Raw genomic sequence first — 19,903 nt, forward strand, 5'->3', positions numbered from 1 at the left:
CATAAACTCAAGTGAGTTCAACGTGGGACAAATCTACACTGAGCACAAAAGGATGTAGCTGGAAGGAACAAACTCATCGACACAAAAACGCATGCCCCCTTGCTTTTATTTAGACCCCTCTCCTTCTCCATACGATCTGAACCAGAGGAGAAGCCGATCAGCGGGGCGAGTGCAGATGCAATCAGCCCTGCGCGCTCAGCGCCGTGTGCAAAGTGCGCCACACCTGAATATTCTCTGGCTCCGTGGTGCCTGTGCTCCGCGGCTCCCCGGTGCTGCCGGCGTCCGCCGCAGGTGCCTGGCGCGCCCCGCGCCCGCCCTCCCTCTCGGCGCCGCCGCAGTGCGCAGAGCGGGGCTGGTGCTCGCCGCCCGCGCACCGGGGGGACGCGCTCCGGGCCTGGCGCGGTTTCGCAGCGCGTGCCCGCCCCGCATCCCTCTCCTCCGGGCTTCCTCGCATCGCCGACTGCAGCCCCAGGCCCCGCCATGGGGAATGTGCCATCCGCGGTGAAGCACTGCCTCAGCTACCAGCAGCTTCTCCGGGAGCATCTCTGGATCGGGGATTCAGTGGCAGGGGCGCTCGACCCCGCGCAGGTACCACCTCGCGGCCCAAGGTGTCCCCACCCTCTTGCACACTGCCAGCGGGCCTCTCCCCCATCAACCTCCTGGTCTTCTCTCTTCTTATTATGTCGCCTCCGCACCCCGAGGCTCTTCCTGTAGCAGTTCTGTCGTATTAGGCCTCACCCCTTAAAAGGTTTCCCATCATATTTCTGCTGTGAACATACAGACCCGCCTCTAAAGATCAGACCCAGCACAATCCCTCCCTGTGGCCATTTGCAGGTCGCCTAAAGGAAACTGTTCCTTCTTTGTTTTTCCCTTGAAAGAGATGCATTAGATAAATTAATTTGTATCTGTAGGCACTCCTCCAAGGATAGTGCCCTTATATTCAGTTCTCTCCTTGGACTGTGTAACAAAGACGACAAATGTGTCAGAATGGGAGGCAAAAAGAGGAGTGAAGCCAACATAGAAGGTTGAGAAAACAGTCTGATGAAATTATCCATCATATCGTTAATTATCCTTAATGTATTTATGCTTCAACACACTTGAACAAGCTTGAAAAAAATTGTAAATAACAGTAATTTCAGACCAAAATTTATTCCCATGTGATTCCTGAAAGCCCATTTTAAGACAATAGGCAACTTACTAGTATCCACATACTTGCGATTTAATGCACTCTCAACCAGACATGGCAAGTAAATGAAGAAAATATATATAAAGAAATTTACTTTTCCCTTAAAAGAGCTTAAAATTTAAAATTTCACAGAGTAATAACAGTGATAATTGTTATGTGAATGTTAAAACATGGAAAAATGGAAGGACACTATAAGAGTTTAGTTATTATTTTTTTGAATTTTGCTAGATGCAAAAATGATTATTCCTGATTCATTTTGTGACCAAAATAATAACTTGTATTAATTATAATATTTTAGAGGGTAAGCATAATTTTACAATGTGGCTTTAAATCAAGTATTCTAATGTTAGGTATCCATTTTCCTATAGTTTTACATTTAGTGTATTCTCAGTTCAGTGTATCAATATGTGAAATTGTAATCTTAGTTCTGCAAGTTGGAATTCAGCATTTGTGGATTCCTTAAAAGATACTTTGCTCCTCATAACTTAAAAGATGGCTGTGGTCATCTGATGCAAAGCCTGTTGCTGACAATACAAGAGAGGGCAAGTTCTTCTGTATCTTCTCATATGTTCACGTGTCTCTCTAATTTTCTTACGTTCTGATTTGATCTTTATATTATAACTTTCCTTGTAACTTTCATGGTCAGTCTGTTATATAACCAGAAATCTTTAACTTTTATTCCCTAAGCCTGAGACTTTATATGACTTCTATTGCTGTGTTAACATTGTATTTCTTTCTCCTGGTATGTTTTGATTTTGTGGGCTTTGGGAACAATGATAGAGGCCTGGCTGCCACATGAGGATGTCTACTTTGCCCTGTTAAGATGTCAAAGCAGGTTACTTGAAAATGACTAGGATGATTGATCAAGGAATGTGAGGAATAGGATTTTTGGACATCTGTCAGCCTAATGAAGAACGTTTTCCTCCTTTCTGAGAAATAGCTATACCTTCTCTAAATACTGCCTTTTTATCCCCCAACTGCTTTGCCTGGGAAACTCCTATTCCTTCCTCAAATACAGCTTAAATGTCACTTTCTTTGATCAACTCTTTTTTCCTCCAAGGTTCATGCCCCATTTCTGTGCTCTCATGACATTTTACGTATAATTCTGTTTTAGTCCCAGTCTTGTTGAATTCTAATTTTTCTTGTCTTGTCCTATTTGAACTCACAGCAGCATTGACACCTGACGACTGACTCTCTGAAATTTATCTCTTTCCTTGGCTTCTGTTTAACTGTACCCTTCCTGCTTTAAGCCCTACCTCTGCTTCCTCAGTCCGGAACCAGACTGGCTCTGTAGCCTCTATCTGTCTGGCAAATGTTCAGGTTCCTCATCACTTCTTTTCCACACTCCCAGTTTTGGTTACTATTTGTATCTCTGTGTCTTCCCGATTTATGTTTCCATCTCTTTCTTAAGCTCCAGTCCTGATGTTCAACTGCTCACTTGACATTGTCACTTGGATATCTCAAAAGTAATTCAAACTCAACATTTCCAAAATTGGATTCATGTTCTCCCCCTTACAACCCCAGATCTTTTCCAATATTTCCTATTGCAGGGAACACCATCGTAATTCATTCATCTCTGCAAATTGCAAACCAAGAGCTCCTTATTTTCATTTCTCCACATTCAAAGTATCACCGAGTCCTGCAATTTTACCTCCTGAAATTCTCTCAAATTCGTTTTTCCAACTTGACTGCTACTGCCAATTTTAAAAGGGTGTTCTCTCATATGGATGACTACACTATTTCAATCCTTCTTTAACCCACCGACTATATAGCTAGTTGGGAGATGTTCTCTATTTCAGATAGAATTATGCCATTCCTCTGTTTCACAAACTTCTATGAGTTCCCATTGCTTTTAGGAATGAATACTAAAACTTTTAATGTGTTCTCTGAAGCTTCAAATGGTCTTTTCATTGCATCTCTCTGCAACTTCATCTTAAACTGTTCTCACTTGTTCTTGCACACTGGCCTTCCTTGAGTTCTCTAATAATGTTTCCTCTTGAAACACTGTCTTTGTTTTCCTCTCTGCTAGGAAGATTCTTTTCAGCTAATTGACTTCTATTCATCCTTTGGATTTCAACTCAAATGTTGCTTTCTCATGAACTCTTTCCTGGACTCTCAAGGCAAGCAGACTTTGTTATCATATGTTGCACAGTGCACTATTCATTATACGTAATATGAATTATATATTTATTATTGTGATTATTTAATTCCCTGCCAGACTCTAAGCATCATAAAAGTAAGGAAAAAAATCCACCACAGGATTCTCAGCAACTAGCAGAATGTCTGGTTAGTTTTTGATGGCCACTAAATACCTGTTGAATGAACAAGTGAATGAATGTTTAGCCTTGTAGGCCATAAGCATCTGATGCTTATGGGAACCATGAAATTCTTCTTAGCACTTTTCAGGGTCCAAAACAATGACTAGTACATTGTAGTACAATGATAAATATTTAAGTGAATGTAAAGTGATGGGAATGCATACATGATGTCGACAGAGTTTTATCGTAGTGATGGAAGATGGATATTATTTCTGTTTGTGTCTTGCCTTTTCATTTCATGGAACTTAGTCATGCTTTTGTGGGGAGAAGAGTTGAAAATGGATTCTGAAGGCTGTGAAGAGACAGCACAGCGCTTAACCAATTGTTCACTGTTAACTCTGACAGAAAGACTCATGAGGAGGACCCCTGTGATTTGAAATAATCTGGTCGCAGTTGGGACAAGACAGAATGCTGTATTTGAAAGAATCCAGTCTTCTATTGGAAACCTAGACCTTTTTCTGCTACCAATTTATTCATGATTTCGTGCAGGCAATAGCTTGGCTAGATCTTAAATTTTCAGATTATGCGTTAGAGGTAATAATGTATCCCTGATAAATTATTAGGATAAAATTAAATATTGGGTGTGTGTATGTATAAATACACACACACATTTGAAGTCTAACAATTTATTATCACATGTAAAATGAATCAATGTGAATGAAAGGCTTACTCTACTGCAGCTCCTCTAACTAAATTCTTTGAGTCTCTAATTTTTTCTAATGACATTGGTTTTGCAGAAGATGCGCTTAATAGACCCAGAGGTTAAAATTGATCATTTTGTGGTTCAAGCTATCTCTTAGGGCCTGTTTTATTTTCTATATTTGTCTCTGTTAAAATGTGTAAGATAGGGTGGCTTAATTGGTATGCTTTAAATTTTTAATTAAATTTAAGGTTCCTGGTAAAGCAGTTCTTTTTGATTCCTAAGTGCTGCTTTGGCACTAGCTAAATTTCTTCATATATATTAATACACCATTGTAAGAATAAAATTCCCAAGGATTGAAATTCTAGCACAATGTTTCAAATATATTAGATTTATAAAAGCAAAATTGTAGATTATGTGAGATTAAATTTATAGTTATTTTACATTGTAGCTTGATACTTTAAGTTACACTTGCTGTCAGCAAAAATTATGATTCAAAGTGAAGTATTTGGTGTTAAAGAGCCTCTGGAATTTAACCTAAATGTATTATATTTCTACTTAAAATTAATCAGAGGATAATGTGACTATATTCTTTTTAATTTGTAACTATGCAGCTGTTAGTACATTTACTGAATACCTTCAGATGATTGGGGAGGAATTTTCAGAAAGCAACCAAAGTACCATCCCACTGTTTGTTTTCTGTTTATCTCAGGTGTTGTTTGTTCCTTTTTTCTCCCTTTTTCTCCTTTTATGGCTTCTTTTGAAATTATGTATTTTTATTATTCATTTTCCCCCTGCATTAGCTTGTTAGCTTGTTAGTTATATGTTTGTACTCTATTCTTAGTTATCTATGAGATGTCAATATACATCCTTGACTTATTAAAATATTATATAAATTAGTACTATTGCAACTTATTAAAAATGCAAATATAAACATTTAACTCCATTTACTGCCTTCTGCTTTTTATATTGTATATATTAATTCTCTATATGATATATGTGTAATATATATTTGTACAGCTAATATACATTTATATTTATGCACATATTTTTTTCCTTTGCTCTTCATTCCTTTCCTCATCTTCATTCTTCCATCAGAGATTATTTTCCTTAAACTAGAAGTATTTGCTTTAATGTTTTCTTTAGTAAAAATCTGCTGACGATTTCTTTCAGTTTTTCTTTGTTTGAAATTAAATTTATTTTGAAACACACACATGTATACATATATATAATGTGCATAAACATAAATGAATATTGACTGTAAATGTACATGCCATATAAAGAATTAAAATACATGACAGCAGTACAAAATGCAGATTTCTCAAAAGATACAATGAAATCAGAGACAATGAAATCAGTGATTAGTCTTATTTTGGTTCTTTGATGATAATGTAACTTTCATTCTCTTCTCATTATTTTTGGTTTCCAACAATATGACTGTGAGATGTCTAGATTTAGTTTTCTTTGTATCTGCTAATGATTCATAGCACTTTTTGGATCTATGGCTTGATACTCATCAGCTTTCATATGTTTTGGAAGATTTTCAACCATTTCTCCTCAAGTATTGCTTCTGTTTCTTTTTTAATCCTTCTACTTGGGCCTATAGTTTGAAGAATCTTAGAACTTTTTCTATACCCCATTTATTTCTTACGTTAATTTTTGTAGTTTCGCCCTTTCTTTTCTCTCCATATTTGGTCTGAATATTTTCTTCTCACCTGTATTCCATATCACTAATTCCCTCTTCAGCTTTGTTTAATTTGCTATTAATCTAATTTATTGAATTAATAATTTCAGTTGTATTTTTGAGTTAATGCATTTATATGTGATTTTTAAAACCAGTTTTTAGTTCTCTGCCACAATTCTCCATCTTGTCATGAATTCTTGAATATTAATCAGAGTTATTTTAAGTTCCATGTCTGAAAACTCCAATATTCAGATCTCCAGAGGGTCTGTTTCACCATGTTTTCCCTCCTGGAATGCCTACTGATTTTTGAGTTTGTGTTAGACACCTGATATGAAAGAATTATAGACATAATTTGAGGCTCTGAATGATATTATCCTTCTCTACAAAGGACTTTTTTTTTCCCGTTTCACTCACTCCCTACCTTCACCTCTTACAACCACCAATCTGTTCTCTATCTATGAGGTTTCTTTTCTTTTTTTAGATTCCACATATAAGGAAGAACATGCAGTATTTATCTTTTTCTTTCTGACTTATTTCACTTAGCATAAGTCAAAGCATATGCTTTCTTTATCCATTCATCTGTTGATGGACACAGGTTGTTTTCATGTCGTGGCTATTATAAACAATGCTGCAGTGAACGTGGGTGTGCAGATATCTTTTCAAGATAGTGATTCCTCTCCTTCAGATAAATGCCCATTCCCCACTTCAGAAGTGGAGTTGCTGGATTACAAATACTCACTTCAGAAGTGGAATTGCTGGATCATATGGTAGTTCTATTTTTAATCTTTTTAGGATCCTCCATACTGATGTCCATAGTGACTGCACCAATTTACATTCCCACCAGAAGTCCACAAGGATTTCCTTTTCTCCACCTCCTTGCCAATGCTTATTTCTTGTCTTGTTTTTTTGGTGAGGAACATTAGCCCTGAGCTAACATCCGTTGCCAATCCTCCTCTTTTTCCTGAGGAAGATTAGCCCTGGGCTAACATCCATGCCATCTTCCTCTACTTTCTATGTGAGATGCCTGCCTCAGCATGGCTTCATAAGTGGTGTGTGGGTCTGTGCCTAGGATCTGAACCTATGAACCCTGGGCCACCGAAGTGGAGCATGTGAACCTAACCATTATGCCACTGGGTTGGCCCTATTTCTTGTCTTTTTGATAATAGTCATTCTAACAGATGGGAGGTGCAGAAAGGATTATCTTTTGCTACTAGCAGGCAGTAGCAAGTGTAAGGATAACTTACCTTACCAGTCAGATGCTTAGCTGATTTGAGGCTGGGCCCACTTCATTTGTGAGGCCTTGTCTTTTTTCTCTTCAACCTTACTTTTATTTTGTAGCTCTTTAGGGGTTCTAACAAAAGGCCTAGGGTGTTTACCAGGGTGTCTCCTCCTTGGTAAGTTGATCACTGAAGTACTCATGACCTTTGCAACTCTCTAGGGCTGTCAAGCAAGTGTTTCTCATTAATATTTTGTCCAAATGTTCTCGTTATTCTCAGTGAGAAGTTTGTTCCAAACAAGGTAGTTGAAAGATTAACAATGTAACAGGGAAAATGTAAAAAATACCAATTTTGCAATGTAATTTGAGTTGTAAAAATATATTCATTTACCATATTACAAAAATTTTGAAGTGGTTGTATTCCAGGTAATATGCAAACTATTTAGAGAAACTATTTATTTTCCCAGCTTTATTGAGATATCTTTGACATATAACATTGTGTAAGTTTAAGGTGTGCAGATTTGACACACTTATGTATTGCAAAATGATTACCATTGTAGCGTTGGTTAACACCTGCATCACATCACATAATTACCATTTTTTTGTGTCAAGAACGTATAAGATTTACTCTTTTAGCAATTTTCAAGTATATCATACAGTATTATTAACTGTAATCACTATGCTGTACATTAGATTCCCAGAACTTATTCATCTTATAGCTGGAAGTTTGTATAGAGTGACAAAAGTTCAAGAAAGGAATGAAAAGATTGGCTGCTTCATGAAAAAGTAATATTTTATGGAAAGACAGACTACTATTTGAATGGTTTTCACTATAAATAAAAATTTTGAAAGATAAAGAAGGTATTTTTAAAATAATATGTAAAGCGATATGCTCAGTGTCGGTATCTGACTTTAGAGAAACAATATACTGTTTACTCCTTCTGTGTGTGACATAATTCAATCGAACTGCTAAATGAATGAATCAATGAATGATTAAATGGATGGTTCCTTTATAATATTTTATCTCTATTGATATATGTTTCTTTCAGACCTTTCCATTTTGTGGGCATAAGTTGGTAAATATATTTTTTTCTTGTTATTAACGTTTTCCTTTTAATCTTATCTTTTGCTTTGCATGTTTTCGTTCCTGGCTCATTTTCTCTATCTCTGCCTCTCTCTGTCATTCAATAAGCCTTTCTAGAAGTCTACATATTTTATCAGTTTATTCAAAAAGTTATCTTGTAGGTTTGTTGGTCCTCTTGTCTATGTGTGTGCACATGTGTAATGTACTCACAACTGATTTCCATTTTTTGAAAAATAATTCTGTTTTTCTGCTTTCTGCATTAGCATTTTAGTTTTCTTTATTTCAGTATTTAACTCGTGATTTTCTTGTTTTTAAAAAGTAAGTGCCTTAAGACAATACATGTTCATTTCTCTATTGTTTTGCTTTAAATGTGTCTCTTATAAGCCACTTATCTGATTGTCTCTATTGTCTCCATTAATTAGGTGAATTTAACTTTAATTATGTGTGATGTGACTATTGATATGTTTATCCCATTTTCTGCCATATATATCAGCCTCACTCACCACTTTATATTTCTTATCTTTGAGGCTGTTTATCTTTTTTTATTTTATTTTATATTTAAATCGATAACTGTTGTTTAGAGCAAAAGATGTATTTTACAGAATGAACTCATTCACCTTGAGGAAAAGTCTGTTTCATTATTATTACACCATGGTTCCTCAAATATCATATTACCAGGTATATTGCCATTCTCAAGACCCTCTTTGTTGACATAAGATATCTGACAGACAAGATGAAAGTAGAATGTTCCAAAGACTTGTAGTACCGATGAAGCCAAAGATTTTAGTCCTTTAGATTTCCAACTTTAGGCACAACAAAGTTGGAAAGTCAAAAATATAGGTATTTGTGGTCAGAGGCTTAATAAGTGAGCTGTCACCAGCAATAATAAGCCCCTTTATGACCATGTGAATTAAGGGCTGGAATGGAGTAACATTCCAGTGAATTTCACTGGAATTCAAATATTGGATAGAAGGTTCACCAGCACATTGAATACACTACAGGATAGTGTCAAAATTTGGGGTAAGGGGAGCGATGGTGAACTAAGTTCTAACAGCCTTGGTGTTTAAGGGGTACAAGTCCTCAAGGAGGGATCAAGGATAATATGGCCAAATTACCTGGATCTCAAAGGAGCAGGAGTTTTTATACAAGTAAAAAAGAGTAACAGTCTTCAAGAAGTAATGGAAACTGAAGATGTCATCCATATTCCTAGTCACTAAGCGAGGTGTAGGAGACTAAGCAGTCTCAGTATGAGAGGTTTCCAGGTCGAGTTCTTTCCACAAGGGTGATTGTGGCTTCATTTAAGGCCAGAGGCTGATGGGAATGTTCGGTAAAGAGGTTGAGAATGTGGTGCAGCTTGTTATTATAGAGCTGAGTTTCCAGCTAGAAATATGAGGAGACTTGAGTCTTAGCATAACAGGAAAAGCAGAGAACTATGCAGGGTTCTACAGAAGAAGTAGATGATGTTGGGAATAACATGTTGAGAAATGACTAAAGAGAACAGAATTGTGAAGTAAGGTGGGTTAGCAGGCGAATGATCCTCAACAGTCTTGGGATGGATGTGGGTCTCTTTGGGTATCTCAGCATTAGCCAAGTCCTGGATTTATTGTATTTCAAGAGTCCTCATCTCTCGAGCATGGAGACTTTAGATCTTGGAGTCACCTTTAGTTTGAATTGACTTATATGTACTTTAAAAAAAAAAGCTTTTTGTCAAGACTGTTCACGTGTTGATTCCCAAGAGAAATGCCTGGCTCGTGAATGCTGAGACCAAGGGCAGAAACCCTGAGGGTTATGGCTTGATCTCTGTGCCATTGGGAGGAACACTCGGTGTTTTATAAGAGAGGCAGCCTTTTTTATATCTTCCTCATCTTTTATTTTTTAATCAATTAAAATGTTATTTTGTATGAGTTCTCTATTCAAAGACTTTTATAGCTATATAGCTACCACTATCGAGTATTCACTATGTACGGACAACAGTCTGTTTCATAGATTTAGTCATTGGGATGCAGAAAGGTTAAATAACTTGTTCATGGTCAACAGCTAATGAATAGCAGAGCTAAGAACTGAAGTCCGGCAGTTCTAGTTCCAGAGCCCCCAATTTTTCAGTGCTTCCTAAACTTTCCTGGTGATAGGAATCACCTGAGGTGTTTATTACATGTACTGGAAATTCTGATTCAGTAGCTCTGAGCTGGCGCCCGGCTATCACTGTTTTTACTTCATCTAATTTGGAAAACACTGCGCTGGATGAAGCTGCCAGCCCTCTGTCGCTGTACCTGCTGTCCGAAGGGCTGCTGTCATATCATGTTCCTCTAATCTGTCTTTCCAGAGCTCCTGGCTCCTGCCCATGAAAGACCCCTATGAGTTTCAACTTCCCTTGTATCCTCTTTGAGGTTGAGACTAGAGTTCTGCCTGGAATAGAATTGCATTGGATACAAAAGGAAAAACAACTTGGTTTCCAATAAATTTCCTGTTCCCTTCAATCTCTAATACTTTCTGTCCTTGGATTTCTGTTGGCTCCCGTATTCCTTGCTGTCTCTTATTCCAGCTGGCTTTCACATCCTTCCCTCCCCCCACCCTGTGTCCTCGTTTTTTTCATTAGCTCTGAGCTCCTCCAATCCTTCTGGCTTTCTTTGTGCCTTTTCACTCTGTGTTGTAACTTTCCCTGACCCTTTCTTCTCTCCTTGTCTTCCAAGTTTAGCTTTTATTTTTGTGTCCTTTCATTTTCCCTAATCAACCAAGGGGCTAGACTGTGCAGACCCATAACTTTATGGGTCACTCTCATGTAACAGATGGTATTTAAAAGAGATAAAGCAAAGTCATATATTTGGGGAATATCATTTTAACAGAAATTCTGATTTGAAAGTGATCGTCCAGCTTGCTCGAAGCCCTAATAATAAAAGCAACATATAGCATCTCAGTTTCATCCTGCCAGTGTCTCTATTCTAAGTAGGAGATGCAAATTGGCTGCTGCACAGGTCAGCCAGATTTCACCTCTGGAAATATTTTATTTGGTCAAGATTACACTTAAAAGATAAGTAGCTGCATAGGAATGCCTTAAGCAAGACTTGTACTTTCTATTCATATACTTGGCTGCCTCGGGCTTCCAGGTTACCTTCCTGTGCCTGTGGACATTTGATTTTGTGATCCTTGACGGACAATTACATGGGGATACTTTGATGAGACCATCCAGGACATTTCTGAACATTGGCATATTTTTCAACAGTGTGGAGCCTAATCATCAACATTCAGCAGGCAGGAATTTGTCTTTAAATTACCAGAAGTTTACCATCTTCCCTTTCTGACGATCTTCCTTTCCTGAGTGATCGGTTTTCATTCCTGTTCATAAATGAACACTCAGGTGTTTTTGAATTTCTTCTCCTGGATCTAACCATCTCGATGAGCCAATTTTTAGGTTCTTTTCATACGGAAAGTAATATTGATAGGCAGATCTTGTTCCTAAAATATTTATTCTAAAATCAGACTTTATGTAAATAGAATTTTACATGAAGATAATTTAAAACGTTATTCAAGTGCATAGGAGTTTATATTTTTAAACTTTTGTTCATATGATTTGTATGAAATTCAAGTAATAATGAGTGGAAAAGCTCTCTGATAAATATGAAATATAACAAAAGCTATTGTTTCCAGGCAGTGATGAAGGAACCAGACTGTGAGTTCCAAACATGCTTTTGATGGGAGGAGTTGATATTTCCTTCCTTGGTCTAGGGAGCCGAGGAGCTGTGCTCTGGCTTTCTGATAATTGCAAGATGGTGAGGACCGTGGTGGGGAAGGAGGGGCAAAGGGTTATGGGAGACAGAACCATAGAGCTTCTGTCCCAAGGCGCTGTCTAGGTCACATTTTTATTGTTCATTGCTGTATTCTTTGAAAGCTCGTTTCTTTATTCTGCTTTTTATTTGCATCACTTTTTTTTTCTTGCAATTCAATTAAAAACCCAAGCCTGTAAATTTGTTTTAATTCAGTGCAGAGGGAGTTCATGATGACGATAATAGTCTTTGTGCTGGAGTTAGACTTGAGGTCAAGTAGGATTTGGATAGATAGAAGGCATTCCTGGTCAGAATAAAATGATTGAAGATTTATGGCAGAATTATCTTGTGAAATCATGAAGAATTCTTCATTTAGTTATAAATATATATGTGTACGAGTATATACATATCAATCTATGTCTGTATCTACATCTGTCATATATCCATCTATTTATCATATATATAATCTATTGTTTCTTACAGGAAAAACTAATTTAAAGACCCTTAGTTTTAAAAATTGCCTTATTTTTTTATATTTGATTTGAAGATGGATGCTCACTTTTTACAAGTGGTGAAACTTATTTCTTATAAGTGTTTCTGTTGTGGCCTTCACCTCTCCCTGCACCAACCCCAATTATTATATAGTGCTTAGTGGACCCATCTTTGTTTTCTGCATTGAAGCTGAGTTCCCTACCAAATATGCTTGAATAGATTGAAATATCTCTTTATTATATATAATATTTGTAGTGCTAGACTGAGGTCTTCTCAAGGGGTGAAACTAGATTTTATGTACCTTTCTGTTGTCCAGAAGACCCAAATACTTAGATTCTCTTTAAATGTTTATAGAACTAAGTGGTTTGTATATGTTAAATATAGCACACATCCGTAGGATAAACTTCAGGTGCTTTTAGCCAAATTAACTGACTTTCTGATTGGCAAAAATATGTATTTAATTATATCAAAGAAATTGTTTTTGTAAACTAGAATTAGAAATTTTAACTCACATTATTTTTCATATTGGACTATAATGTATATTGTCAGATCTAGGTGCTAATTTTGGAAGTTTGGAAACCTATTTTTTTCTTTCTTGGCTCCCATTGTAAAGGTCAGAGAAAGTAGAATGTAGCTTTTCATTCACTTTCCATATCTCTGTTTTTGTTGAGTTAATTCGCACTGTGTACAGTATGCATCTTTGCGTGACTCCATTTCACAGGAGAAGGAGTGGAAACATTGAGCGGCACAGGGACACCCTCAGGATGCAGCATCTTCTCTATTGCAGAGTCCAAGCTGTGGCTTCTGGTTCTGGATTCAGTGTTTGGGCTGAATATCCCACTGATAGGAAGCGCATCAAATGTCACCTTAGGCTTGTACCTTTCCAAGTCACGCTTCCTTGGATTTGTGAAGTAGGAAAATGCAGATGGCAGGAAACTTCAACTACATAAAAAGGCCTTTAATATAAATTTCGCTCTATGAAATCCGCATTTCATAAAGTCTTTTTGTTAAACTTTATTAACAAGCAGTGGGGTCTAGGAAGCTTGGCAAACAAGGAGGCAGGAAACCCCGAAGAGAACATGTCTGTCAGACCTCTTTCCTTCTGGGGTTTCCTTCCAAGTGTTTTTGGATCTTGAAGGAAGTGGAGTGGCTCTCTGCCACCACTTTCATACATCTGTAACCCACTGGGTGTACAGCGTCTGGCATTCACTTTTTAAATTCTTTCCTCAATCTGTATTTATTTCACTGTGAAATAGAAGCTGATCATAGGTTAATGTTTAAGTCAAAATATGAATCTTATTTTAGTTAGACACAATTTCTACTTTTTGAGAATTTTGATTTAAGGGCCGAGAATTCTCTGATTTTTTAAATGCTGTGGCAGAGTTCAAACCTTACATCTTACAAAAAGCTGTGGACCAGGTCATACATAAAAGCGGAGGGCGATTTGGAGCACTGTTTGCCTATATTTTCGGGCTGAGTTTAAAAGACATTTGCAAGACTTGTGGAGAAACAGATGTAGTTATTCAGAGTTTCACTCATGAATGTCTGCTATCACTTAGTCCCCATTCCCTCATGACAATATTTTAATATTTAATTTAATATAATTCTGCTGTATGTATGCTCTAGAAAATATTGAAAGGAAAACTTGAGCTAAAGGAGATGGAACACAAGCCTGCAAAAATACTCATCTCTGGAGAGCTTGAGCTCTTAAATCTGTTTGCTCTTTGAAGAATGTATACAGATGTTGACCTTTTGATGGGAAAGACATGGTGATAACTTGTTAAATAAAATGTCAATCATTCGTCTTAATCAAAAAGTATCGTTTAGGGCAGTAGTAGTAGTATAACATACCTGCTCTAGATTTGCGGTTAACTTATTGCCTGAGACAAATGAAGGAATGTGTGAGATACAAAATGCTACATTAACTGTTACTAGAGTACTATTAGCAAGAGTTTGGGAAATTATGTAGTAGTAATAATAATAATATCAACCACTCTTGATCAGATAGCGAACTTATTGCAGTGACTTTCCTGAAGGCTTTACATAACTTCCGAACTCTTATAGTTAGTTTGGCAAAGAAGATCCTGTTATTCTCATTTTTAGTATGAGGAAAGGGAGGCTCAGAGTTAATAAAACTCTGCCCAGGCCACATACCTGGTAGAGGCACTGGATTTGAATCTATGTCATGTTCCAAAGCCTGTATTTCTTCCACTACGTCATGTCAGACTATTGATCAGTAGGAACTTCAATTATAAGAAAATTATTTTGTACTCATTTAATATCACTTTTTTTTCATTTAAAATATTAGTAAAGTTCTAGGTTAATCTGTCACTTTAAGGAAGCAAACTGTAGTTGGGTACCAATGGCTTAGAATGATATGGCTCAACTTCCATCATTAGTTCAGTTTGAGACCCAACATTTAAAATCTGAAGTGGCTGAACCTGAATGAATCACTCTTACTTCAGAGACGGTTGTTTAGACTCTTTAAAATGATTCCATAGTTCTTAGTAACCTGTCCTGACCTCTCTCTTTCTCTCTGTACCTACCAACATCCCTTCTTTTTCCCCTGTGCTCAGGTAAATGGTTTTGTAGGATATTTCTGAGATGTACATCCTTCCTTAGGTTTTCAGTAAGTAGTTTGAACTACTTGCCCTGTGGCAAGTACGGTTGACTCAAAGTCTTATCAAAGAAGTCAGATTTATGTAAAATGTATTGTTGTATACATACCAAATATTGTGTACGTAGACTTATGTTCATATTGAAAGTTCCTGGGTAACTTCTGTTGGAAAATCTATTTACTTTACTTCAACCATTGCATCTTTACTCTTTTTTTTTCTAAGTGGTCATCCAAAACCATAGTGTGTGGAGTAAAACCACAGTATAATACAATAAATGGAATAAAAAAAACAAAACCCCTCAGTGACCTCAAATGTGCTGAAGTGCTATTGTGAAGTTAATAAAAATCTTTATTAATAAGACATGGGTTTTTTGAAGCATAGAAAACAATAATTTCCTGTCATTTGTCACTAAAAGCACCAAAGTAAAGATAATGAAACCAATTGTATACAGTTGATTGTAAAACAAAAAGATAAGGGATGAGAAGGAAAAAAATAATGACAAGGCAGTTGTTCTAACACCCACAATATACCGCTAAGAGAAGGACTACAGGATCCTTCCGCTTGAGAACAAAGAGCTCGGGAACCACTGCCAATCATGTTATGACTGAACGTTTGAGTTGAACTTACAGTATCAGAGTCGCTCTTTCGTGTGGCTTTGTTCTTCCATTTCTGCTCAGCATCCCTAAAAACTGTGCTGAAGCTGCGGAATGTTGAGGTAGTCAGGAGTTCCCTATGGCCTGTTTTGGGAGCTCCTCATTTCTCTTCTCCACAGGGGCCAGCTTTGTTCTGAGGGAACATCAGGCTTTGATGCTGCACCGTCCACCTCTTAGGAAGCCACCTTTCCCTCCTTTTACTAAAAGCAAGATCAAGAGAAGGCCAGCAGCTCCTTCTCGAACTGTTGGGAAAGGAGGATAAAAATACAATCCTTGTCATTAACTTTTTATGAACTCCTATTGAGCTAATTTTGCTGAAGCTACATGTAACACTTGGTATCAGATTAATTACTTAAACTACATGTAATAATTTTCTGCTGTTTTCAGATTCATCGTACAGTTGGAGACATTTTCTGTTAACCAATAGGGACAGTAGAAAGTGAATGCTGAGAACTCTTTTAGAAAGCTTAAAATATTTAAAATGGGCTGATATGCTATAAAATAATGATATCTCATTAATTTCCAGGAAGGAAAAATAAGTGTAAAAAATTAAATTTGTGCCTCATCATTAGTAAAATATACAATTCTCAAATTCTAGAAATCACAGGAATTGAAAACCAAAAAAACTGAGCATATTCTTATACAGTTTTGCTATTTGTGTTACTGTTGTGGCAAAGCATAATTGTATGTGGTCTATAGGGTGTGTGTTTTATTTTTTACATTTTAACTTTAACATCCCTGCCAGCACATATCAATACTTTCTGAGAACACTAGTTTTATTTATTTATTAGTTATCATCAACTAAAAATTTGAATACTTTCCAAGTGTTGATAAATTTTCAAGAGAACAAATATTTATAGTTCATGAACTTGTTCCTATAAATATATGTTTATTTATCAGTGTGTGTATGTGTATACACTCACCCACTGCAAATGACACCATCCATATCCAGACGTGTCTGTGAGTGTATGAATGATAGTCTTTGTGTATGTGGGTTTGTGTCTATGAATATATGTAAGTACATATTTACTACTGTTGGGTAAATCGTGGTATATCAAAGCATATTTTTTTGGAGTTAGAGCACTCAAGGGGAAATGGTGAATTGGCCAAAGAGAAATTAGGAGCGGGAGCAATTGAGGATGTTGTGTACAAGACTGATGTGAGAAGAACTGAGAGAAACCACTGAAGAGTGGGAGTGTGGGAGAAAGCATTGAATTAGGATAAATCTTCCACAGTGCCTGCTCTGTTTTTTTTTTGGTTTTTTTGTTTTTTTGAGGAGATCAGCCCTGAGCTAACATCTGCCAATCCTCCTCTTTTTGCTGAGGAAGACTGGCCCTGGGCTAACATCCATGCCCATCTTCCTCCACTTTATATGGGACGCCGCCACAGCATGGCTTGCCAAGCAGTGCGTCGGTGCGCGCCTGGGATCCGAACCGGTGAACCCCGGGCAGCCGCGGCGGAGCTCGTGCACTTAACCGCTTGTGCCACCGGGCCGGCCCCGTGCCTGCTCTGTTTGTCCCACCTGCCTTGTGGTTGATTGCTTAGCCTGTTCTGTTATCTTTGAGTATCCTTGAGTCTTCAAAGTATTATCTCAAATAAGCTTTCAAATTACTATTGTAAGTTATTAGATTTGTTGTTGTGTGACTTCGGACAGTAGGATCTACTCTTACTATTGCTAGACCAAACCTGCGTAAGTCGGGCACTGATGTCCAAACTCTTCCCTCTGCAAGGACTCAAAGGAGGCCTCTAGAAGAAAGGTAGCCTGGTGGGGGTTGGGCGGCAGATTCTGAGGCCTTTCCTGAAAAACCATCTCCTATCCTCTCAAACTGTTCAGCATCAAAATAGTAACTATGTGTATATGTTTCTTTTAGTGCACATCTCATATATGTTCCTGGTATTGGTATTTCTCAAATACCACTGGAAGTTTACGGAGGGATAGAAAAATGTTTAAACGACTTGTGAACTTTGTAAAGAGATTTTGTAGAATTAAGATTCTAGTGTTATGGTTTAAAATTTCATTCATTATTTACTCTAGTGTATGCTGAGAAGACTAACTTGGAATGGTCTAAGTGAGGAAAGATAAATCGTTTCTACTTCGACATAAAATAGTGGTATTTGAAAGAAAGGAGTCAGAAAGTGCTATTCAAGCTATGGAATTAGAATGGATATTAATATAAAAATTGGAATTTTAATTTTTATCATTTTTACATTATATTGGTAGAGGGATTTTATTATTTTGTAATTGTTGATGATAAGCTGTTACTTAAGCATAACCATAGAGGGTTTTTTTTAAGTTGGCTTAAGCTAGACTCGTGGTTCTTGAATTGTGGTCCTTGGATCAACAGCATCACCATCGTCTGTGAGGTGGTTAGAAATGCAAATTCATGGACCCAACCTGACCTCGTGAATCGTAATCTCTGGAGATGGTCCCAGGAAACTGTTTAAACAAGCTCTACGGGGGATTTCATATGAACATTAAAGTTTGAGAAATACTGATCTAAAGAAGAGTCCAGGACAAAGGCCGTTATGATCTACACAGGAAACAGCTGGAATTAGGAGCATGGGTTTTGTCTCAGTTTTATATTGTAGGAATCTTATGTCCTTATTTCTAAAAAGAAACCTACATTAATTGAGATTGTAGAACAAATAAGATCAAAGTTTAAAAAATGATTTTTGTAAGATAATACGGTTTAATTATATTCAAAGTTATTAATGTGAGAGTGTCAATGAATAATTTTAATAAACATTGCATACTATTAGTTTAGAATTAGCGGTTTATTGGGATATTTCAGTTTATTGAATAAATTAAATAATGCTGCTGAAATGAGCTTATAAATTTATGTGTATAAAATGAATTTATACACAGAATAAAATTAAACTTTATTGAGCAACCTGATGAATTTCGTTAGAGATTAAGTTTCTAAATAGAAGCTTAGTCGATCAGCTGGAAGGCATAAAGACTAATTAGTCATTGCATGTAACCGGTTTGTTAACTACTCCTCTGAGGAGAAATGGAAAATCAGCCACTATGGTTTATTTTTCAATAGAAATCGAAAAGAGGAACATTGATTTATTGCCTAAAATGGCCGATAAAGGTTGCATCCAACTTTAGCAGAACTGTGCAAAAGTTTTTTCTTTGTTTTGATGTTTCAGTCTGCAGATGTTAGCTGTTTTTGTGAGGAAATAATGGTGTTAGCTATGAGTTTTCTTGGAAAGAAAGAGCTTAAAAGCTTTGGAGTGCTGGAATCACAGTCTGCACTGCCAGATGAACATGGCTGGAATGTTAGGTGAAGTCCGTGGGGAGTCATTCCACAGCAGCATCTGGAAGGAAACAATAAGTGACTGGAGGGTTTACTTTTCAGGCAAATGATTAAGAGGTGATTAAATGAAGGTGTTAGGATGTGAGGGAGGGAAGGAAGCACTGAAGGTGTATATATAATATGGAACGGAGGGATTATGGAAAAGACTTAACAGAATAAACTGTAGATCACAGCTGAACTTACAAAAAGCTGGAAGCGGAATTTGGACAGAACAGCTTATATGTATCACGTGAAACAGAACATGAGATTCATATAATACAGAACATACAGGGACGTATTTTTTTGGAAAATAAAGGGCAGTGATGATGTCTAGTTATTCAGAGCCACTGGAAATCATTTCTTACATTTGGAAAGACATCCTGCTATTATACCTTTATAGTCTTACTCTGATTATATTGGCCCTACTTTAAAGTCCTAAAAAAGCTCTGCTCTTTGGAAATAGAAGTCCAAGTCTTTGATCAAGTGAGTGGTTTTACTTTAGCAATTTGATACTAACTCGTTCATAATGCGTAAAGACAGTGTAGCTTTAAATTGCTTTACACGATCATGTCTTCCTGCCCGTTTCTCTTGCCTACTGACAATTTCCCACGCCCTATTGTGAATGAATGAGTGAATTAGTCAATAAAGGAATGAATGAGTAAATAATTAGGACTCCATGTTTAGTTTAGATGATATGGGATGAAAACTATTTTTCCCCTAAAGGCTTAAGTTTATCCTCAGAAACAAAATCAAGTTTCCTTTGAATACAAGTTTTTCTTCTTGATGCCAGATATTTGAGCATCTGGAAAAGTAAGAAATTGGAAAGATAAGTCAGTGTTCTGGAAGCTAATGCCGTACTCTAGCCATCCTTCCCAGCAGTCACTTAAATATCCTTTAATCTTAATGTGTGGAGATTCTGCAAACACAAGGCTCAGTCTTTGCTCAAGGCTCA

At 37.0% G+C, this 19,903-nt stretch overlaps 1 protein-coding gene across 1 annotated transcript in view; it reads left to right on the top strand.

The window, feature by feature from the left end:
• Window positions 1-326: 326 nt before the first annotated feature.
• HMGCLL1 (3-hydroxymethyl-3-methylglutaryl-CoA lyase like 1) overlaps window positions 327-19,903 on the top strand; it is a 155,338-nt gene continuing 135,761 nt past the window's right edge. Inside the window, exon 1 of the mRNA XM_058554130.1 lies at window positions 327-588. Coding sequence (XP_058410113.1) covers window positions 481-588 — 108 coding nt within the window. The 5' untranslated portion in view covers window positions 327-480. The remainder of the gene's footprint in view (window positions 589-19,903) is intronic.

The sequence above is a fragment of the Diceros bicornis genome, chromosome 14, assembly GCF_020826845.1.
Source record: "Diceros bicornis minor isolate mBicDic1 chromosome 14, mDicBic1.mat.cur, whole genome shotgun sequence".
Taxonomy (NCBI): domain Eukaryota; kingdom Metazoa; phylum Chordata; class Mammalia; order Perissodactyla; family Rhinocerotidae; genus Diceros; species Diceros bicornis.